General features: G+C 36.6%; 1 protein-coding gene across 4 annotated transcripts in view; it reads right to left on the bottom strand.

The window, feature by feature from the left end:
• Window positions 1–346: 346 nt before the first annotated feature.
• The window catches only part of Fbxo15 (F-box protein 15), a 63,992-nt gene continuing 39,003 nt past the window's right edge, over window positions 347–25,335 (bottom strand). For all 4 annotated transcript variants that reach the window (XM_010609808.2, XM_010609932.3, XM_010609853.2 and 1 more), the window contains 2 exons: window positions 7,361–7,485; window positions 347–695 (listed from right to left, as the gene is read on the bottom strand). In XM_010609808.2, the coding sequence (XP_010608110.2) occupies window positions 426–695; window positions 7,361–7,485 (395 nt within the window). In that variant the 3' untranslated portion in view covers window positions 347–425. The remainder of the gene's footprint in view (window positions 696–7,360; window positions 7,486–25,335) is intronic.

Raw genomic sequence — 25,335 nt, 5'->3', positions numbered from 1 at the left:
GTTCAAATCTAAGCATATCTTCTCATTTGGGCTTTCTGCTAATTAAGAAAAAAGCCTAATCTATACAGCACACATATAATATACACACAGGTGCACACATGCACACATAAATATACCACATACAAACTAATCATATGACCACATGCTCAGATAGACTTGTTTTTTTAAACTAAGGGCAGAAGAGAAGTAAATATTTTTCCCTTTCTTTGTCTTATGAAATTTCTTTGGGATGTACTATTTTTTTTAATATAACTTAATCTTCTAAATGTTAATTAGAAATTACATGTAAATCATAATTTCTGTTGCAAAAATAAGACATCACAGAAATTACTATAAATATGCTTTATTTAACTTTCAATACCCAGAACAAAGCTGTTAACCAAAAACAAATAGCTAACTAGCAACAATACTTTGCTACCTACTCTTCAGTATTTTGTTCCAAACCAGTGGTTTATTTTTGCTACACTGAGGTAAAGGACCAGGCTGACAATGAAATATTCTTCTGTCTCTTCAATCCACACAAGTTCTGCATGCACTCTTCCTTCCACATCTTTATAGTCGATGAAGTACGTCTGTCCCAAGAAATGAGGACCATCTGAGGGGCAGGCAGCTGGCTTCATGTGGACTGCAGCACTCAAGCACCAAAAGGGCTTCCTGTGCTCATCCAGAACAGTCACATCCATGACAGAACAACTCTAAAAACAAACATAAATGTAAGAATAAAATGGCCAGTTAGACATGATTTGCACTTGATGCAAAACTGACTGGAAATGCTGGATATGACATCATATCCAGAACACTACCATTGGCACTGTGTGGCCTATATATCCTAGATCAGCAATGGTGGACCTATTAGAGCTTTCAGTGATACAAATGGCCCACTTTGGCATGCATGCTGTAGGTTTGCCACCACTGTTCTAGATTATGACTAGCATTTACTGGGTACCGTCCCTTTACTTATTCCTGAAGACATGTGAGCCCAAGGAGCTTTCAGAACCATACAGTCTACAGCTGGAACATGAGATGTGGAGCAAACCTTGTCCCATCCTCATGGTCTAGAGGCAAGAGATGTTACACAATGACACAGATGCAGTAGTTCCAGTAGTTCATAGAGGGAGGGGCCAAAGTGCCCTGGAAAGCAGTAATGATGTCCTCCCAGTGTCTCCATGCACCAACACATCACATGCCATTCTTTTGGAAAAGCTCCTGCTTCTTTGAGGATCAGGGTTTTGTTCTATCCTGTCTCTTTTGTGTACCAACCTTCTACTCAACCTTCTCTCTTGAAGCACCAGACTCACTGCTCCTGTGTCTCCTTCATTCCTGGGTCTCACCACTGCCCTGAGTGACTCCACCACCTTAAGGATCCTGGTGGAGCCATGAAATGAAATGGATTCTCAATACTTGAGATACTGACTTCTGTGATCTACTCTTTGACTGAACCTGTTATTTATTCCCACCATTTACCTATGGGCATATGACTTCTCATAAATGCTTTGCTTCCAAAATCAACACAGTAGCACATGTTTTTTGAGCTCTTCATCTCTCAGCTTACTAACTCAACTACTCCCACTATGGTTGCATTTTGGTGTCACTCACAGCATGTCTATACTGCAAGCCATGACTCATTTTTAGCGCATCCTGAATTACATTTATTGGGGTACAACTATATGTTGAAATAAAACATAAAAAATCAGTATTCATTGCACACAGTAAGCATGATTTTATAAAGTCTGTTTAGTGACACATAAATATGTGTTTGTAGGTAAATTAGAATGGAAAATGTAAAAAGGTTGGAAGAGCACTGTCCATGAATCCTGCACTGCAGCCCTTAATTCTCCTTTCTTAGGCCTCCTCTCATCCAGTTTAAGATTTCATTGCCCTTCATTGGACTAGCCCCCTTGCTGATGCACACACCTCTCTTGCCCCTCTTTAGTCACACCTGGCCAGCATCCAGGTCTAGCCTAACCCAGCCCTGGCTGAGCCTGATTATTTTCTCTGTCTGAATGCAAGTGTCCAGCATGCAGCAGAGCCATGCACAGAGCTGATGAGTTCCCTGAGCACCCACAGCCATACTCAGTATCAGGGATTCTGTGATGTATCTCTGGGGGCTCATATCATCCTTGATGAACAGATCTCCCAATCCTACCCTGTCCCTCAACCCTCTACACACCCCTCCTCTCAGGGGTCTCTACAGATGACCTCTTTCTTCACAGACAAAGATAAAAAAGGCACTTTCCCTTATCTTTCAAAAACCAAACCCACAAACCTGCTGCTTCTGCTCCTGCCTTCTCCTTGCCTATATTCATGTTTGCTTTTAATCTATTTTAATCCAATCCTGTTTGATTTGGCCCAGAAACTTGGACTGTGGCTCATCTCCATTATCTCAAGGGTACAACCTCTCAGACTCAAGTGGTTACTTTTCAGCAACCCACCAGCTTTAACCTTTAACATTGCAAGTAATTCCCACACTGAAGAAACAGTGAGGTAATAAACAGTGAAATAATTTCCCTCGACCCCACCAAGCTCTGGCTCTTTCCTCCCTTCACACAGAGACGTCTCTCTCCTTCCTGGATTTGTCCACATCTTTAACTCCCACTCATGCTTGAACCCACTCCAACCAGCAAGCTGCTATCTTCCAATTAAAACACGACCTCCTAAGGCCACTAAGTGCAGTGCACATCTGAAGTTTCTGCTTCAGCAGCATTTAGTGTCATTTATTCTCTTCGAAAAACTGTTCTCCCAAATGTTTTCAGAAGCTGCCACTCGGCAGCTTTCTACCAGGCCCCATTGCTGGAGCTCCTCAAAGCTTGGTCTAAACCCTAATTTCACAATATAATCCTTCTTCCTACAAGGAATATGTCCACATCCACAACTTGAACTATAACCAATGTGCCTGTGAATTCCAAGTCTATCTCCAGGCAAACCCAGCTTTCTAAACTCCAGATCTAAATATCCAAGTACCTCCTCGGCATCCTAGATGTTTCAAATGTCCACTAAATTAATTCAGCATGACTACACCCATAAAGTCCAGTAAAACTCTCCTAGTACTCCTTACCTTGGGGATAAGGGAAAACATCACTAAGTGTCTGGTTGTGCAAACCTGAAACCTGGGTATTGTCCTGGAACCTTCTTTCCCTGACCCTCCATGTGTGGCTCATCACCAAAGCCTGCCAGTTTTCATTTCCTGTCTTTCAAGTAAATTCATCTTTCTCCACTGCCACTGCCCTAGTCCAAGTGCTATGGTCTGTATATGGTCTGCATGATGGTACTGAGAGGTGGAGGGTTGGGGAGGGGAATAGGTTTTGAAAGCAGAGAATGGGATTAATGCTCTTAGAAAACAGGCCCCACAGAGCAGCCTGACCCCTTCTGCCACATAAGAACACAGTGACAGGTACCATCCATGAACCAGAAATCAGACCCTTCCCACACACACAGAATCTTCCAGTGCTCTGATCCTAACTTCCCACACTCCATAACTGTGAGAAATAAATGGCCATTGTTTAAAAGCCACCTACCTCCTCGTACTTTTTTACAGCAGCCCAGATAGACTAGGGCACCAAGTGCCCTTTCTTTAAGGACACAACAGACACTGATCACCTCCCATTAACTCCCATTATCTGTGTTCAGGTTAATCTGTATGAAATTTGACTCTGGTCATGTTATCACAGCTTAAATCCTTCAACAGTGTTCACTACTTTCGAAAAAGGACCACATTATTTCCTGTTGCCTATAAGAACTATCTCTGTCCACCTGCCCATCCACCCTCGCCTCAAGCAATGCCTCCTCTGCCATCTGTGTGTGCCGCCACATCAGTCTTTCTTCAAGTCCATGAACATGCCTTCCCCTCACCTGACAAAAGGTCATGCCTGAGAACTCTCTCTTACCCTTATTGGTCTCAACCTTCAGAATTCATTTCAAACACCAATCCCTCAAAGAAGTCTCCCTGGCACACCTATTTCAATAGCCCAGAAACATAATGGGGAGACACACCATATTTTATGTGTGGTGGTTTTTTTCTGGTCTCACCTCATATACCCCAATACCTAGTTCTGTCCAGCCCTTAGTAACCAGTAAATATTTGCTGATGAATGAATAGATAAAATGAAGGCTTGTCACAAAGGATGAAAAGAATTAATTTAGCAAAAAAGGAAGGGAAAAAAGGGAACAGCACAAGCCAAAAAGCTGAAAGAACATAACATGGTTGTACACTGAAGATCAATCAACATAACAAGGACCAGGAGGGGCAGACTCCAGCATCTTGCGGGCAGGACTCAGGCTAACTCCTGTCCTTATAAATATGCCAGGCTCAAAACTCAATGTCTGGGAGGATGCAGCACTGGTCTATGTGGGAATGCCCTGCTCTTTCAAACGTTTGTTCTCACAGACCAGCTGGTTTAAACATTCACATAGCCAGCCTCAGCACCACCGAGTAAAGTGGCCAAAGCACCCTTCTTATGGGGCACAGCCATCCACAACATGCTGAAGCCAGGAGCTCAGCATGACCTCAGGCTGTGCTGAACTTAACTCTTCCTGCATAAAACAGAATCTGAGAACTGTACTAAAATATCTACTTTAAATTAAAATTGATGCCAAGCTCCATAAAGATTTAGAAGTAACATCAAAAATATCAAGGCATGAAAGAAAAAAGTAAAGGAGGACATACAAGAGAAGCCTTACCAAAAGAAAATTTATCAGTTACAAATTCTGAGAGGAACTGAAAATAGACAGATCAGTAGAGTATTTTATTGTAAATTACACTGAAGATTGCAGCAGAACTACTTATGATAGGGTAGCTTGGCTATCTAAAATGGCTTCATAAAATAGCACGGTAACCATCCGTAAAGCAACTCTCCTGTGTGGATTCATTACTGACATGCAGTCATCTTTAAAATGCAATTGGTATCATACCTTGACTTTAAAAAAAAAGAATACACTACTTATAATATGATTGTTTTGCTTTTAAAGTTGAACAGTCTACCACAGCAATGTGTGAGCTCCTGAGGTTAGATTCCAAGAAAACTAGCTCAGGATGCTTCCTATTAGTGCCAGCAAGTATTGGATATAACTGCACTCCTGAGTTCTGGGGAATTTTGTTATGGGAACAGTGAAGTCCAGAGGGTCAGAGACTCCTGTGAGGACCACACATCCCCTCAAAGAAAGCAATGCAACAGGCAACATCCTCTGCCCTTCTCATTAAATGGATTTTCCCCATTTTTTGTCATGAAAATCAGAATCAGATTTGGGTGATGGATTTTCCTACCAGTCTTTGCTCATGTGGGTATTTAAAGTATTAGAAGACATCATACCAGAGGCTATGTCTACAATTTCCAGGAGAAGCAGTTTCCATTTAACTCTGTTGTCATAGTTATATGGACTGGAGAAACTTTTTCTATCTTATGTCCTTGCTTTAAAAAAAAAAAAAGTCTTTAACTTATTGAAAGCAGTTTCCTAAAATACTTTTTATTGATTCACTATGCTTAAGGTGATCATACTCCTAAAGGAAAAATCCTGAGCTTCATGGAAAGTGCAAAGAATATGACACATTTACCTGTCTTCTCTCTTTGGAAACCCCAAGGATAGATTAGTCGTAACACTGGACTGACTCTATATACAAATGGCAAATGCAAATCGACCCACTCACCCTCTGCTCTGGTACACTATGCTCCATTTTCCTTCTCCCAGAGACCATCCAAGAGAAAGAATTCACAGGGAAACTGTCTGGTGCCAGGCCTTCCACTCCCTACTTCAAGAACTCCAAATCATATTTTCAGATTCAGCTGTTTTGCTACTTTATGCGCCTAGGCCCACAGCTTTAGCATCCTACAGAAATGTGTCCTGCAGTTGACTAGAGGTCTGGATTTGAGGCTATGACCTCAGCCTCTGTGAGAACTGCTACAAGAATGCACTGATGCATTTGCTGGTAAAATGCTTTTTAGGATTTCATGTGCCTTTCCTACAGTTCCATGGAAGACTTTTTTCTTTAGTAAAGCATTGTTTCTTTGTATAATTACTATATTTCCTTTTTTCCTTCCAGTGCAGACCAAGTGACTAGTTTCATCTTGCTCTAAACCAGCAGAAAAAAAAGGACAAATTTTTAAAAAACATTCTGATCCTTTGTCCTATTTATATTCTGCCTTCCTTGATCTCAAAATCTATTTTTATTTTAATATTTTATTTTGGTACATCATAGTTTTTACAATAAGCCCCATCTAGGTCTATCAAAGTTCTATGTAGGTCTATGAAGTCTGTACTCTTAAAAACATGAAATAGTATCCTTTTATGTGTAATAAACATGATTTTTACCAAATTTCAAACATTTTCTTACAGATAAACACGGTAAGTAAAACATCTCATTGTATCAAATACCAAGTTGTCCAGGAGATAACACTGCCTGTAGTCTTGCTCATCATTATTAACATTCCTAAGAAGGTTTCCAGGAGATGAGCTCACTCATTTCTGTGACTATGAAATCCTACTCATTCCATCAAATAAAGATGGAGAGTAATGAGACCCAGGACAGACACGACATAGAATCACCAAAGAAAAAAAACTATATGCAAACATTCTTCCTACCCCTCCTTAATCCACCTTCATTTTTCTCCCCGCCCCCCTTGCCACGAATTCTCAGCAATAAATCAACTTTCTTATCCATGTGCCTAATTTTTATTTATTTATTTATTTATTTTAGTTTTTTGAGACAGGTTCTCACTATGTAGTTGAGACTGACCTGGAAATCACTATTTAGCCCAGGCTGGTCTCGAACTCACAGCAATCCTCCTGCCTCAGCCTCCAGAATGCTGGGATTATAGGCGTGCGCCAGCACACCTGGCTATCATGTGGCTAATTTTTTACTCACCTACTTAAGAAGATGTTTATATCCTAGAACAAGAACTTATAGCTGCAATAAACTTTAAACTGGTATACAGAGCCAGGCATGTAATTCCAGCATTCAGGAGGCTGAGGCAGGAGGATGGCTACTAGGTCAAAGCCATCCTAGGATACATAGTCCAAGGCCAGCCTGAAATACACAGTGAGACTATGTCTCAAAAAAACTAAAATAAACTGGTGTAGCATGAGGAAAATCTTTTGAGTAAATCCTACTTTCCTGGTCCAACTTGTAGCTCCATTATCTCCACAGAATAGACAGGGTGGGAGGGAGTAGAAGGTACAGTCAGTGCAGTTCAAAAACTCTGTGGCAGTTCACCACCCTCCATGAAAAACAAGTGCTCTATAAGCATTTGATGAAGGAATGAAGTGATGGTCAATGGCTATGATAATGTACACAAATATACACTTTAAAGGAATCTATCTATCAACCAACATTTTTATACAGATTGCTTGAAAAAATAAAATATTTTACCTCAATAATGGCATCAAAAATATTAGTTCTCCAAGCAATACCGACTTTTCCAATAAGAGGAAGATGTTCTCTGCTATTTCTAAAATGTATCGCAGTAAGCTTCACATATCCATCTTCAATGCATCCTGAAAGGATTTAAGGTAGTTTTAATTACTACATTCCAATGCAGGACAGCAAACCAAGAGTCTTTAGGCTGGCCATTCCACAGGGATACCCCATACTGCTAAGTGCTACATACACCAGAGGACATTTAGCATGGATAGTCCTGAGGCCAGAATAATGTAACTGTGTCCCAGAGACAGAAAAATGAATGTGTATTCTGGGAAAGGGATGCCAAAGGTTAACCAGGAAAAGATGTCCAGGGTGAGTCTGGGTATCCACCATTACTAATGGAAAGTCTGTAAGAAGACTATGCCTACTTGGTGCATTAGCTTGCTTCTCAGTATTGTATTAAATGCCTGAAGTGATCAATATATAAAGTCCATCGGTGCTTGGCCTTATTACTTTTGGATCTATGTGAGACAGTGTATCATGGCAGGAGCATGTAGTAGATCAAGCTGCTTACCATATGGCAGCTGGGAAACAGACAGTACGGCTCCACAATCCCCTTTAAGGACATGCCTCCAATAACTGAAGATATCTCACTAGGCCCCACCTCTTAAAGGTTTCTATCATCTCCAACAGTGCCAAAATGATGACTAAGGCTTTAACTCAGAGGCCCTGAGAACATTTCAGATCCAAACTATCGCATTTGGTCAAACTATAACACTCCAGTCAACAATGGAAATAAAAAACCAAAGATACAGAGCTTCAGAAATGAGACATAGAGATGGTATATATAGTAAATGAATGAGAGGGATCCATAAAAGCACTACCCCTACAAGGAGAGAATGGAGAGCAGGTAAGCAGAAGCAAATAAGGGAAGGAGCTGCTCTAGCACATAAAATACACATCTTTATACACACTTATAAATGAGTAAAAGTCTTCACACGTGCTTACCAAAGCATGAAGCCAAGCCCTACCCTTCCTCTAACTCACTCAGAGCTGGATATCAACAACCTCACTACCACTGATGGGCCTTCACCACCAAGCAGCACATATGTTCTGCTTTCCAAGGCCTCCTGTGATGGGGGAGAGCATTGCCCAGTCCCCATAATGATGAGTTCCATTTAATATGTATGAAAGATGACTGTGATACACAATAATATAATTAAATTTTCACTCATATGCAAAGTTTCTTCAGAGACAGACATTTGAATAGAGGTAAGATGCACATTACAGGGCAAAGTAGATGAGAAAAACACAGAACAGCAAAATTTCTGCAGTCCTAAATTTGGTTATTTCACAAGAGCCAAAGTCCTGTTCCAGAAATACCATATAGTATTCTCCAATTTAAGTGCAGCCAAAAGGTTACAATTGCTGCTTCCCTGAGGTTTTCAACTGTGAAACAATAAAATGCTCTGAGAAATACTACCAGAGGTAGGCAGTTTGAGCCTTGCAGGAGGCATTCAGCCTAGATGGCCACACTGTTAGCTTCTCAGAATCTTACTTTTGTTCCAAGGATGGAGGCAGTCCACATTTTCTTTTGGACTGCTGAGTAATTAAGAACTATAAAGTTCCTCTGTCCACTTTCACTAGGTGTAGGAATGAATGCCAAATGATACTATTCCCTCCCAGGCAGTTGCACTGTTACCTCAGCAGAGCTGGACAGAAGTAGCCACAAAGTCTGAAACATAAGGCCTCACTGGAGATAGAGTAAGGACATTCTCTGAATGGACCAGATGTGACTCTGCTCTGCGATGCACTATAGCACCACCATGTGCAAAATCCAGAGAAACCTTCAGTGGCTCAAGAAAGGCGAATCTAGGCACTGACATCTGTCAGTGTGAAACAGAAAACTGGGAATCCATTTTCCCTGTGGCTCATCCTCAGGACACTGTGGAAAATGGACTCCAAATATAACATCCAGTAACATCTCAATAGCAAATTGTCTGAGCTGATAAACATGACATTCTTATAGGAAGCAAGGCCTATTGCTGTTTTATTACCATATATCATGCCATTTCAGAACAATTATAAAGCTGCAGTGCCTTAATAGATCAGACACTTTCCACAGGCTGTCAGTACCTACTTACAATCATAAGACAGAAAAGTTTCAGCTCTGTTCACATTTAAATGATCTGCAATAATGTGTTGATAAAGTGTTGATATACGTAAGTGACAATCCACAGTACTTACTATACACCTGCCATAAACTTAAGCACCTTATATGTAATACCTTAAAATACTTTAAAAGATTTTTAAATAATGGTAGTAATTAAATTTTATATTTTTCTGAATTCATAAGTAAGAAACAGAGGTTGACAGTGATTTGCCCAACATCCTACCAAATGGCAGAAGCATGATCCAATGCCTGCTTTGCGTCTAAAGTCTGCTATGACATTGTAGGTTGTCTTTTAGTTCTGTTGATGGTTTCTTTTGCAGTAGAGAAGCTTTTTAATAAGATGAGATCACAGTTGTTGATTCTTTGTGCTAGTTCCTGTGCTACTAAGGATTTGTTCATAAAGTCTTTACCTGCGCCAATGTCTTCAAGAGTTCTGCCTAACTTATCTTCCAGAAAATTTAGTGACTTTTTTAATATTTAGATCTTTAATCCACTTGGATTTTAGTTTAGTGTATGGTGAAAGATAAGGGTCTAGTTTTAGTATTTGGAAGGTTGAAATCCAGTCTTTCCAACACCATTTATTACAGAGGCTATCTTGCCTACAATGAGGCTGGTTGGCTCCTTTGTCAAAGATGAGGTAGCTGAGTACATCTGGAGTTGTTCTTGTATCTTCCAATCTATTTCACTAATCCTCAGGTCTGTTTCTTTGTCAGTAGCATACTGTTTTTATCACAGTGGCTTTGTAGTATAGTTTCAAATTGGGAATTGTTATATCCACAGCCATGTCCCTGTTGCCTAGGATGGCTTTTGCTATTCTAGGTCTCTTCTGGTTCCAAATGACTTTTTGGATTATTTTTTCTAGTTCTGTGAAATACACTGTTGGAATTTCTATCAGCATTGCATTGAATCTGTATAGCAATTTTGGTAGTATGGCATTTTCACTACGTTGATTCTTCCTACCCAGGAGCAGGGGATATCTTTCTGTTTTCTTATATCCTCTTCTATCTCTTTTTTCAGAGTGCTACAGTTTTCAGTGTAGAGGTCTTTTGCTTCTTTCGCTAGATTCATTCCTAGATACTTCATTTTTTTGGATGCTATTGTGAAAGCAATTTTTCCCTAATTTCTCTCTCAGTGAGTCTGTTATTTGTGTACAAGAAGGCTGTTGAAAATTTTTACCAACTGCTCTTCAGACAAAGGACTGTTATCTAGAATATATAAAGAACTCAAAATAATCATCTCCTCCCCAAATATAAAGACTCAATTCAAAAATGGGCATCTGAAATGAACAGACATTTCTCAGACAAACAAGTAAAAACATCAAGAAAATATATGGAAAAATGCTCCACATCACTGGTCATTCGAGGGATGCAGATGAAAACAACACTAGATTCCATCCCATCCCACAAAGAATGGCTGCTATCAAGAAATCAACCAATCTGAGGATCAGTGGAACAGACTGGAAGATACTCAGCCACCTCATCTTTGACAAAGGAGCTGAATGTCCCCACTGGAGGAAAGATAGTCTCTTTAATAAATGATGTTGGAAAAACTGGCTTTCAACCTGCCAAAGATTAAACTAGACCCTTATCTTTCACCATGCACTAAACTAAAATCCAAGTGGTTAAAGATCTAAATATTGAAAAAACAGACACTAAGCTTGCTGGAAAACAAATTAGGCAGAACTCTTGAAGACATTGGCACAGGAAAGGATTTTGTGAACAAATCCTCAGTAGCATGGGAACTAGCACAAAGAATCAACAACTGGGATCTCATCTTATTAAAAAGCTTCTGCACTACAAAAGAAACCATCAACAGAACTAACAGACAACCTACAATGTGGGAAAAAATTTTTACCACTTGCTCCTCAAAGGACTCTTATCTAGAATATATAAAGAACTCAAAATAATCAGCCCCCTCAAATATAAGAACCTGATTCAAAAATGGGCATCTGAAATGAACGGACATTTCTCAGACAAACAAGTAAAAGCAGCAAGTAAATATAGGAAAAAATGTTCCACATCACTGGTCATTCAAGAGATGCAGATGAAAACAACACTGAGATTCTACCTCACCCCACAAAGAATGGCTGCTATCAAGAAATCACACAGTAACAAATGTTGGTGGGGTTGTGGGGAGAAAGGAACCCTTCTCCATTGTTGGTGGGAGTGCAGACTGGTGCAACCACTATGGAAATCAATATGGAGGAGATACCTCAAAGAACTGGGACTAGAGGTTCCATTTGACCCAGCCATCCCTCTGCTGGGTATCTTTCCAAAAGAACTAAAAGAATCATCACAGTGATATATGCACACCTATGTTTATAGCAGGAAATGTGTAATAGCTAAAACTTGGAAACAGCCCATTTGCCCATCAGTTGGAGGCTGGATAAAGAAGATGTGTTGGTTTTTTTTTTCCTATAAAATGGAATACTACTCAGCCATAAAGAATGAGAAATTAGATTCATTCATAGGAAAATAGATACATATTGAGGATATACTCCTAAGTGAAATAAATAAGTAACACAGGTATAAACACCAAATAGTTTCTCTGGTGTGAAAAACTAACAGTACATAAAATCCTAATGAGATAATTGACAATGTGAAATAGGAAGAAAAGGGCTAAAGGTTTAGGGGAAGTGGGAAGGGTAGGGGAAAGGTAATAAGGGAAAAGAAAAAAAACATGAGAAAATGAAAAAATTGAAATAAAGTACTTGTAAATAGGGAAGGGAGGAGGGGATGAAGGAAGGGAAGGGATAAGGGGAAAAAACGAGAACCAAGACCTGTAATGCAAAGGTACCAGATCTCAATGATGAATGTAACTCTACTGTATACCTAAAATGTTCCAAAAAACTCATGAGAAAAAATAAATAAATAAAGTCTGCTATTAAACATGTAGATTAAAACATGTACAAAAGAGGAATATACCCATTAGTTTATACAGAGGAAGATCAAAATATATGGTATATATTTAATGTTTTAAGTTTGCTGCAATAAAAAACACATTGGCATTAACCCCCCTTCAAATACTCCATCACTTCAAACACACTCCCCCATGATTCTTGCCACTTTCTGAAGCAGTTCTGAAAGTCCTCTTTTATGAGTGTCTACACAATGTATGACCAAAACTACAATGAACGCTGCTACTGAGTGCCATTCAACAGACAGCTTCTTAAAATATAACAGTGTGTCCTCATCTACCCTATTCACTGGGTCTGGCATCACGTGACTTCTGGTTCTTCCCAAAATAAAAATAATGAAAAGTAAATATTTTGAATCAATTCAGGACATCAAGGCAGCCACAACCATGCAACTATAGACACAAAAGTGAACTTCCAGATTTGATCCAGAAAGTGACAAGAACAATAGGATGAGTGTGTACAAAGGGGGAGTATTTTAAGGAGGATTAATGGTGATGTGTCTTTTAATGTAAGAAATTTTTAAATTTAAACATTCATCCATTTTTCTCCCTCACTTTTGTACTGGCTAAAAACCCATAATGTTTATTTAAATTCTGATGAAGCTTTGCTTTCATTTTTTTTGTTGTTGTTCATTGGTACATTTTAGGTATACAGTACAGCTTTCATGTTATTGCTAGTAGAGAACAACCAACCAACAAACTATTAAATAAGATACACTGGGGAATCATTTATGGCTCACCAAAGTTTTGGCAATTTCTCAATTTAGTGAGTCCCATGCTCCCAATCTCTCATTCTCAACCCTCCTTCTCAAACCTCCCTCATGAGTGATCTGAATTCCTTTGATTAGACACACATGTGCGTACAAACCTCAAGCCAGAAGTCAGAAGAGAGTAGGCAAGCTGTCCTCTGATAAATGCAGTGCAGAGAAGCTTCATTCAACAGAGCAGACAAGGATACAGTCCTGGTATACACTACTGGTGTTACAATGGTGACATTTTCAAGAGAGAAGCCACACAGGGAAGATTACTTACAAAAAAATGGAGTCTGGTCTCCTGGAAAGATTCTAAGCCAGCTTATCTATTACTACAGTCCTGTGCTCTTTAAACCAGTCAGAATAAATTCTGTCATTGGAGATTCTAATCTTAACCTTCCAGTACATAATAGTATACTGGTTTAAATATGAAATGTCCCCCAAAGACACATATCTTGGGCTCAATCCCAATGCAGCAATATTCAGAAGTGGGGCCTAGAGGTGACTGGATCATAAGCTTGGCACTGAACTGATCCATTGATGAGTTCATAGTTCAATAAACTATTAGAAGATGGGGCCCAGATGGGGGAAGTAGGTCACTGGGGGTATTCCTTTGAAGGGTATACATTCCCCCTAGCTCCTTCCTCTCAAGCTCTTTCCCTCCTTCTCTCTGCTTCTCCAGCTGCCAAGAAGTAAGCAGCTCTGTTCCACTCATGTTATCTCCACCATGATGTTCAACCATACCTTAGATATAGAAGCAATGGAGCCAGCTGACCATGGGCAGAAACTTCTGAAACTGTGAGTCAAAACAAAGCCTTCCTCCTATAAGTTGTTTATATCAGATTTTCTGTCACAGAGATAGCTGACTAACAAAAAGACTATCTTCAAAATACATTAAAATATAATTTGAAGTTCACCATGTTAGCTTCCAGCATCAATGCACATATGAGCATCAACAGTCATAAAGACCCCATTTCAAACCCTGCTCAGCCATTTACTAGTCACGTAACCATGTTCAAGTTTTGAGCTGAATACAATGAGGATACAGACAAAGAATCTTCTAAGACTTTGTGAGGCGTAATTGAATTAATTGTAAATATTAGCATTAACAGGGTAGTTTATTGTATTTTTCAGGATAAACATGCTAATGTACCTACATGGATTATTTCAATGATAATATGTTAAAAAGACAGGGCTACTGTTGAATGGAAAATAGAAATTGATAGTGTGAAACAGGAAAATAATGTCTAAAGGAGGAGGGGAAGTGGGAAGGGTAGGGGAAAGGAAATAAGGGAAAAGAAAAAATATGAAAAGAGGAAAAAATGGAAACAAAGTCTTTGTAAATAGGGAAGGGTAAAGGGGATGAAGGGAGGGCAAGGGATTGAAGAAAAAATAAGAACCAAGATACAACATGTAAAGGTAAAAGATCCCAATGATGAATGTAACTGTACTGTTTACCTTACATGTACCAATAAATTTATAGAAGAAAAAAAAGAAAATGGAGATAGATCACAATGATGTACTATATTAGAAGACTCTATTATTAAGATGTCCATTTACCCAAATCTATCTATAGATTTAGTACAATCATAATCATAATTCCGAAGTCATTCTAATAGCTCACAAGTAATTAAAAATTATAAATAAAAATGGACAAAATAAATCTACAATCCATGTAGAAATGGTAAAGACAAGACCTAACAGAATGCAAACAATTTTGAAAATAAAAAAGTTGACCTCAATACTTACTACAGAGCTACAGCAATCAAGACAATGTGTTTCTAAAGGTAAATGAATTGATCAGCAGAATAGATAAGCATACAAATAGCCTCACACTTTTTACATGGGATTGATTTTTGACATACACCAAAATAATCTTGCCAGAAGACAGTCTTTTCACAAATGATGCAAAAACAGCTGGATAACATAGGGGGAAAACTTTTCCACCCTTCTATTGTACTCTACACAAATTATTAAGAAATGGATCACAGATCTAAAAGTAAAAGTTAAAGCTGTAAAACTGCTAGAAGAAACAGTAATTTGTAACCTGAAAACTTTTTTAAAACAAGAAAAGAAAATTATAACCACAAAATCAAAAATTGATAAATTTCATCAAGTGAGAAACATATGATCACCATATGATATATCATTGAGAAACTAACACTGGGAATAAATGTTTGCCAAAAAAGTTCTCCAACAAAGGACTAAAATCTAGACTGTATAAAGAAGTCCTACAATTCAGTAATAAAAGGATAACTCATTTTTTAAAAAAGGTAAAAGGATAGCTATTTCAAAAAGAAGATCAACAAATATGTGAAAAAAAGTGTTTAACATCATTGGCTGGCCATCAGGGAAATGCAAATTAAAAACTAGAATAAGACACTACCGCCTCACACCAGAATGGCTGAAACTTAAAACCAACAATATCAGATGGTGGTCAGGTTATGGAATATTCAAATTTTTTATACGTTACTAGTGGAAATGGCAAAATTAATAACCACTGTTAAAAAAAAGGTTGACAATTTCTTACACAAAATCTACCCTATGACTCAACAATTTCAGCCCTAGACTGTTAGCCAAGAGAAACAAAAACATGTCAACAAAAGACTTTCACAAGAATTCTACAGCAGCTTTATTCATAAGAGTCCCAAACAAAAATAAGCCATTTTTTGTCAATCTTTGGGAAATAGATTAACAAATTATAGAATATTCATTCAATGGAATACTACTCATCAATAAGTGGGAATGAACTATTAATATTTGCAATTGTATGGATGAATCCCAGAGAGATTTGCTGAGAAAAAGAATTTAGACATGGAAGAATGCTGTGAAAGAATCCAGAAATGAGAGAGTATAAACTGTGTAATTCCATTTATATTAAATTCTAGAAGAGAAATGATTCTATGTTGAAAAAAATCAGAAAAAAATAGGAGTCTTATGCTAACCTTGCATTTTTTCTAATTTAGAAATTATATCAAAAGTTACAGAAAAAGAACAATTGTTCATTATTAATAGCTCTACCAATCTTCCTCCAAAGGCTCTTCTGCTTATTGTACTAGGGAGTTTCCCTAAACAACTGTAATTCCCAGGATATCCCAAATCTCTATCCTCAGATCTTCCTCTTCACCCTATTCCCTCAGAGTTTTGTCCTTCAAAACTTTAACCCCTTTGGATGAAAGCACCCTTCATGTACAGTAGTCTCTTCTTTTGTTAACTCTCAGTTGAATACACTTCAACATTTCATTATAGACAATGGTTCCTGCATGTTAGATCTGTTTCCTCAAAACAAAACAAAAAAAAAACTACAATTTTTGGAAACAAAGGTCTTTCATGGCATATTAATGTCATTACTAATAACATTTTTCACTTCTCAGCTATGATTAGAGTTCATTTCTGCCTTATAAAAAAACAGAACATAGAAAAGGAAGGAAGTGAAGAATGTGAAGAGAAAAGATTGACTAATTAATTGATAGATTTTTCTAAAGCAGACAGAAAGAGAAAAGGGATGGGGGGGCAGGCATAAAGGAGATTAGAACCGACTGAGGGAGGAATAACCAAACAAGAGTAAAGAAACAAAGCCAGGCAAAACTGAATGAGATCAGACCCTAATACACCATCTAAGAGAACAACTTAGTAATGCACAATTAGAACAGACAACAGTACACAAATCTCATGTGTATGTGTAGATCTTGGATAAAGAGGTAGGGAAACCTAAACTCAAATCCTTGCCATAAAGTATTAACCAGCACTGATTAGGCCACAGAGACCTGAGGCTACAAAGCAATAATTAATAACAAGATGGCATAATCAGTAGACTCTAAATGATTAAACAGAATTGGCCCTAATTCTTAAGGAGAGAAAATCTTTAGTATTCTTCCATTTCCTATTGTGTATCTAAAATAAATCTCCCCAAGGAATATACATATTTTTTTCTCAGATAATTATTTCTAGTTACCACTGTCATTTTCCAAATCCCTAAGCAGCTAAGCAGTTATAGATTAAGAAATGTTAAAAGAGGTAAATTCTTCTAGTTCCTTTTAGTTAGGTTATAAAAATGAAATGAAGGGAGATACTGATTGAAGATTAGAAAACAGAATTTTCAAATCTTTAAGACAGTTTCTCTCTCCAGTTCAGGTTTCCATGGTTTGTGGATATAACAACTTCAGTAAAATTTCCTAAGATCTTTTAAGCCATGGAATCTACATCTTTCCTTTAACTAGAACCTAATAGGTCACATATACTGTTGGTATTGATCCTGATATTGGTGATAATTAATTAGCTTGAGTTTAAGAAGAATAAACTATATGCTTAGATTCTAAAAATTCACTGCCTGTTAATTCAGTGAAGTTTGAAAGTAGCTTTTCTATTACTGCATTTAAGGGTTTATATCTATTTTCAAAGATTCTGTTCTGTTATTTTCCAGACCTCTGGACCAATTTTATATCAGTACAGTCCATTTGAGTATTATTTATTTTTTCTAGAATACTCCTTTCACAAAAGCTAAAGAAAATAGCATATAAACATTTTGTTTTGGCTCTCTTACTCCTCTTCTTAAATATAGTCCAATATTCCTGTGAGCAACACACCCATATCAGGCCATTTGCTTTAGATGCTAGAAGCTAGGCCCAAATATTGAACATCCTCCTCACCTAGCTACATGATTCATTTAGGGATAAATTTATGACCCAACTAGAATAAGGAAATGCAATAAGACTCTTGGGAAGAAATGGGTAGATCTTAGAAAAGTGAACCTTAGACATGGAACATGAGGCTTAGGGCTGAGAAGAGCTAAGAGCAAAGCTAACCAAGAATAAAATATGCCAAGAAGAATCAGGGTGGAAGAGAAAAGAGAAGGGCTGTCTAGACAAATGCAGTCCTGTGACAGGCACTAAATGAGCCCCTGCATCAAACTGTACTTGAAATAAAACCTACTTCTGAATTTTTCAATAACATAAACGCTTTTTGCTTAAGCCAGGCTGAATTAGGTTGGGTTTTCTATAGCTTTCAATTTTTTAAAATTGTCTTGATACAGAAGTCGTTTTTATCTTCTAAAATAATTTTTGACAGAGAAAACATGGGTATATTTTTAAGTAAAAGAGGAGTTGATGGAAAAACAGATTCGAACGATGAGACAGATAAGAGACAAATGGCTAAATAAAGGTCCCAGAGCAGTCAGGAGCAGATATATTTAGGAACAGAAATTGAAAAATTCATTCTTGAGAGAAGTGGGGCATTTTTTTCTCTGAAATAGGAAAAAAACACAAGAATACAGGAAGCTTGTGATACAGTGAAGACATGATTCAGAGGAAGATCAGGAAGTACAACAAGGTGACAGCTTTTCAACATATTCAGACAAGAATAAGAATACAGGAGAAGATGCTATGATGGTATTTAAAAAGCCTTCATATAAAATATAAAGGGTAATAAACAAGACTGAAAGTTATCTGAGAGACAAGAAGGGATTAGTTAAGTATGACAATCACAATGGACATGTTATGATTCTCCCTCAGAGACAGCTAAGCATGCAAAGTTAAAACAACAGAGTAAAGTAGACCAGGGTTTTAGATCAACAGAAGGAAGGCACAGAGAAACAAGGAAAGAGCCTCCTAGTGCCACACCAAATATGAGATGACTAAGGGTCTCATCCAGGCTGGGTATCCAAAGAACCACATGAGAAGACACCCAAACAGCTCATTATGAATAAGGCAGGTAGCATCATGGTTATTAACAAGTTTATGATCCAAGAAGATGCTCTAATCTAAGCTCAGTATCTTGGAGAACAAAAGTCCTAACACCAACTAAATTCACAGCTGGAGAAAATAGAAAATCTATTACTTATGTTTATTATACTTATCTCCCCCAAATTATTTGTTTTAAGAGATTCTATTTCCACAACTGCCTTACTAAATATCTTACTAAACATCTACCTATAAACATCTGTAATATCTTATTCAAACAATTTTCTTTAAAAAAAAAAAAGAATTTACATCTTTCTTTTTGAGTAGTTAGAAAATTCAAAGCACCAGACAGAAAAGCAAATCAAAATCTGAAGTCAACTCTCAAACAGAAGCCAGAGTCCAGGTATGTAAGAGAAGCTAAAGTATTCTACCATTCGGATCTTCAGAAAGTTGGGGCTCCTCTCCTCCTCACAAGCTGTGCTGCAGCCAGGGTCATGTCAGGTCCCCCTCCTGTAAGGCTCTGCTACCACCATTTTGACATTATTGATAATTTCATAGCAAAAACAATAATAATTTCATAGTACAGATCCCCACATTTTCCTTTTGCCCTGGGCCCCATAAATCATGCCATTTGTCCTGCTTATGGGTAAAGCACTTAGTCCTGATGAGCCCTGGCATTATATATATATATATGTGTGTGTGTGTGTGTGTGTGTGTGTGTGTATATACATATATATATGTATATATATATATATATATATATATATGAAGATCTAGGTTCTACCACTGTGCTAACAGTAATTTGCAATGCTTATTTTCATAAAAAATTGCCAGATGTACAAAATAGGAAAAATGTAATAAAAGCTACTAATGAATATGCTATAATGAATTATCTGTTCTAATTTTTCTAGGTAATCACTATCCAGAAAACACAATACTATTTCTAAGTTATTTCTGTTATGATAAATGATAACAGAGTACAACCTGATCTAGAAACACAAAAAGCAATTAATATGAGATACAGACCTGGCAAAAAAAAGTCAATTATTTTTAGAATCACAAGAACAAAAAGAAGATAACATGATACATGCATAAAGTATCTGAAACAAATAATAAAACCTTTAAGAGGATATTCTAGTGAGAGGTTACCGAGGCTTTACAGGTTCTGCTGCTGAACCGTTCAATAAGCCCATTCTTGGCCAAAAAAAAAAAAAAAAAAGCAGTTATTAAGGCCTATAACTTTTTAATTATAATTTTTTTTGTTTGTAAGGGTAGTAAAAGAAAACATAAATAGATTAAAAGACAGACCCTAACCTCACTAAAACTATAGTATATTCTTCCAAATTAATATACAAATTTAATATGACTGATAAAAATCCAAATAAGGTATTTTACAATCTGGCCAAATGAGTATTAAAAATATCTAATAAATGAATGAAAATAATCAAGAAATCATCGATAAAAGTTGATTGATAAAAGTAAGACATTTTACATTGGGGTAGGAGATACATTTTCAGAACAAAATGAACAATCAAATTTTGAAACATCATCTTGTCTGTGGGAATACAATATGATACACTGATTCTCAACAGAGAGGGACAGTCCTAAGAGGGAAGGGTATGGGAAACTGTAGGATGTATGTAATTTTTATGCTAATGAAAAAGGAAGCCTAAGTTTAAAAAATGAGGAGATGTATTCTAAATATATCTAAAGGAAATACAACTGAATATTCACCTGATCATAGAGAGTACGATTTTCTTACATGAAAAATTTTGAAAAAAAATATATAAGAACCATTTACATACAACTAAAATCTTTGTGCCATCCAAAACAATATATACAAAATTGAATTAGGCAAAAGACAAAATGTAGAAAATATTTGCAACAAATATTAAAAAATCATATAAATCTTGTGTTTAAAACAATGAAATCCATCAAATATAAACAAATGAATATTCAGTTAGAAGAGAAATATAAAAATAACAATAACATAGCCCAAGCATATCTAAAGTATGCCTTATTACTGCATTTTAATTTTTGCAATTCCTTAAAAGGTAGGTTTTAATGTTATTGTCATTTTGCAAGCAAGGACACAATGGTAACTTCTCAAGGTCACACAACTAGCAATAAATGGTAATGAAGTTGGATCGTATAAGATACACCTTAGCCTGCAATATGATTGCCATAGCAGTAGCTATAAACTTCTATTATACTTAATGATTTTATTAACATTCAAAGACATATGCAAATTTAAAACAATCCAATATCATTTTCACCTCTCGTATCATCAGATATTTTTCAAAATAATGTTCATGGTAATAGTACTATAATGTGAAACCAGAATTTCCAGCACTAGGAGAATGGGTCAATAAATCAGAACAAAACTAAACAAGGGAATATCATACAACTTTTGAAAACTAATTTTCTTGGGAGAGACAGAACTGGGGAATGAATACAAGGCAATTATAGTAAACTATGTCCCCACCTTTTTATTTTATTTATTATTTTTTGAGATAGGGTCTCCCTAAGTCATGACGTTGCCCAGGCTGGGATCAATCTTTCAATCCTCCTGCCTTAGCTGCCCAGAGTCCTGGAACTAGAGGTATGTGCCACCAAACCTGACTCAAAAATATCAAATAGTCTGAATATTTAATGATGCTGAGAAGTGTTCACAATGTAACATTAAGGAAGAAAAAGAACAGAATTTTGTTCACATAATATTGTCTATACAAAGTTATGTTTTGAAAAAGGACCAAGTTATGGTTAATAGTTGTCTTTGGGTAATTTTTTTTTAATCTTTATTAAATTTATTGGTACATTTTAGGTATACAATACAGTTACATTCATCATTGGGATCTTGTAGCAATACATAACTTAGCAAGTTCTTATTTTTCCCCATTCCCCTGCCCTCCCTTTAGCCCCTCTACCCTTCCCTGTTTTCAAAGACATTGCTTCTGTGCTCTTCCTTTTCACATAATTCTTTTCCCTTAATGAACTTTAATATATTTTGAACTTTCAAATCTTATAGTAATATAAAACATTAGTTTTAAAATGTATCTTTATGCCAACTCAAGTAAGTAAAAAGTCAAATTGGTCTTCTGGTCTTTGCTTCAGCATTATAAGAAGCCTGGAAGTCACCATTCTGTCCTAATAAGTAAAAAGCTGAAGAAACTGGAAAATCAGCAACATACTTCTAAATGACATGCAAGTTAAAAAAGAAATCTCAAGACAATTTTTGAAATATTTTGAACTAAATGGCAAAGAAAACACAACTTACTGAAATTTGTGGATGCAATGAAAGGAGTGCTAGATGGAAATTTATAGTACTGAATGGATATATTAAAGAAGAACAATCTGAAATCTGTCTAAGCTTCCACATCCTAGAAAACTGGGAAAATAAGAGTAAATTATATCAAAATTCAGCAGAAGAATATAATTGAATTTAGAATAGGAATCAGTGAAGCCAAAGACTTTGAAAAAATAAACCCATAAATATCTAAGCAGGAAAAGAAAGAGAATACACAAATTAATATCAGAAATGAAAAAGGAGATCAACATTACAGACTTTATGGATGTTAAGAGGATAGTAAAGGAATACTGTGAATAAATTTCACAATCTAGATGAAATGGATCAATTACTTGAAAGACATAACCTGTAAGGCCAGGGATTTAGCTCAGTGGTTCCACTGCCTGCCTTGCAAACGCAAGCTCCTGAGTTCAATCCCTGGTACCCAAGAAAAAGAAAAAACAAAGACATAAGCTGTCAAAATTTACACAAGAAGAAACACAATCTGAACAGGTCTACGGCCATTAGATAAATTTAATAAATAATTAGCAACCTTCAGGAATAGAAGAACCAGATACAAATGTGTTTACTTATAAAGTCTAAATTTTCAAACATTTGAGAAAAAAATTATACCAACTCTATAATCTCTTTCAAAAGATAAAAGTAGAGGGAATACTTGTTAACTCATTATTTAGGTCAGAATTATCCTAATTTTGAAATGAATGGTATTGCATGAAAAGAAAAATAGAGCAGCATTTTTTGTGAACACAAATATAAAAATACTCAAAAACATTCAGCAAATAACAATACAAAAATAGCACTATACATTATAACCAAGTGGAATTTATGCCAAGTATACAAAGCTGGGTAAACATTTGAAAATCAATTAATATAATCTAACATAACAGGCCAAAGAAGAAATTACATAATCATATCAACAGGTGTAGAAAAATATTTAACAAATTCCAATACCTATTCATAATTAAAAACTCTTGGTAAACTAGGAATAGGGGAAAGTTCCTCAACTGATAATATCTGCAAAAAACTCTACAATTAACATTACACTTTACAGTGAGAAACTCAAAAGCTTCCCCACTAAAATCAGGAACAAGCAAGAAAACAACTTTTCACTGATGTTTTGCAACACTGTACAAGAAGCTTACTAATGCAATAAAACAAGAAAAGGAAATGAAAGGTATGTTAGCTTTCTGTCACTATAGTTATCTGATATAATCAACTTACAAAACAAAAAATGTTTATTTTGGCTCATAGTTTGGGAGTTATCATCCTATGACAGGTTGCCCCCATTCTCTTGGGCCAGTGGCAATATCACATATCATGGCAGAAGTGCATGATGAAGCAAGAGTGCTCACCTCATGGCTAGGAGGTGAAAGAGGCAAGAAGAGACCTGGGCTCTACTCTCCCTTCATGAGTATACCTCTAATGGACTAAGAACACTAAGCCCTACCTACCTCTTAATGTTTCCATCACCTCCAGTAGCACCAACCTGGGGATCAAGCCCTTAACACTTAAGTCTTGGAGGACATCCCAGATCCAAAGTATAGCAAAAGGCATCCTGACTGGACAGGAGAACATGAAACTGCTTTTGTTTATAGATGGCATGATCATCTATGTAAAAAATCCAATAGTCTAAAGGAATGTCCAAAGTCCAGAAGACTTAACAACACCCAGGGCTGATTATGATGTGAAGCAACAAGAACTGTCATTTCTTGCCTATAGGAATGCAAAATAGTGCAGCCATTTTGAAAATCAGTTTGGCAACTTTTTACAAAACTGAACATTTCTTTATCCATGATTCAGCAATCATCTTCCTTGCTATTTATTTAAAGTAGTTAAAACTAATGTCAATACAAAACCCGCATACATGTATTTATAGTAGCTTTTTTATTCATAATTGCCCAAACTTGGAAGCAAATAAGACATCCTTAAGCAGATGAATGGAAGAGTAAACTGTGATACATCTATAAATGAAATATTAATACATGCTTAAAAGAAATGGGCTATCAAGCCATGAAAAGCTCTAAAGAAAATATAAATATATATTACCAACTGAAAGAATTCCACCTGAAAGCCTATATATTATATTATTTCAACTATATGACCTTTTGAAAAACAAAATTATATAAAATTATATAAAAAGATCAGTGGTTTCCAGGAGATGCAAAGGAGGTAACAAAATTATGTTTACTACTATAATGGTGGATACATGGAATTAGAATTTGTCTATAACCATAAAATGTATGACACCAAGAATGAACTCACTGAACACTATAATCTTTGGGTGATAAAGATGTGCCAATGTTTTTTTTTTGTCAGTTTAAATAAATGTTCTACTGTGGTGGGGGGATATTAAAGGGAGAAGCCATGTATTTTGGGGGTGGGAGTATCAGTATGCAAAATCTCTGTACCTTCTCAATTTTGCTGGAAACTAAAACTGCTCTAAAAATTAACATATAAAGCAGGGCATAGTGGTGCATGCCTGTAATCCCAGCATTCTGGAGGCTGAGGCAGGAGGATTGCATGAGTTCGAGGTTAGTCTGCACTAAAAAGTGATATCCTAGCTCAAAAACAACAAAAAAATTAAAAATTAATGCATATTTTTAAATCAAAAGACAGAAGGAGCATACTTTATTTCAAATGACTTTCCTCTGCTTCTCCACTATGACTACTCCTCTCAACACTGATAACAAGACAACAATATACTGTTCTATGCAAAACCTTGCTCTTTCAGTTTCTGAAATTGGTAATAATTACCTTGATACTAAGATCAAATAAAATACATTCCTTTATACTATGCATTGCTGATCAGGCCCTTTGGCAAGCCCTATTTACACTTCAAAGACACCACTGGACTACTTTCTATCTTCTCTTCACTAGGCTGTACAATAATTTCATCAAAATGTTAATGGATGGTTGTGCAGAGAAGAACTAATAGAGCAGACTGAGTGTCTTTTCTTTTTTTTTTTTTTTATTGAGTTTATTGGTACATTTAGGGATACAGTACAGTTACATTCATTGTTGGGATCATGTACCTTTACATGGCAAGTCTTGATTCTCATTTTTTTCCCCTTACCTCTGCCCTCCCTTCACCCCCTCCTCCCCTCCCCATCTACAAACACTTTATTTTCATCTTTTCATTCTCTCACATTTTTTTCTTT

This window comes from Fukomys damarensis, unplaced genomic scaffold (genome assembly GCF_012274545.1).
Source record: "Fukomys damarensis isolate Sample0158 unplaced genomic scaffold, DMR_v1.0_HiC HiC_scaffold_30, whole genome shotgun sequence".
NCBI lineage: Eukaryota > Metazoa > Chordata > Mammalia > Rodentia > Bathyergidae > Fukomys > Fukomys damarensis.
The sequence above is the reverse complement of the archived record's forward strand: the minus strand, read 5'-3'. Positions and strand labels throughout refer to the sequence as shown.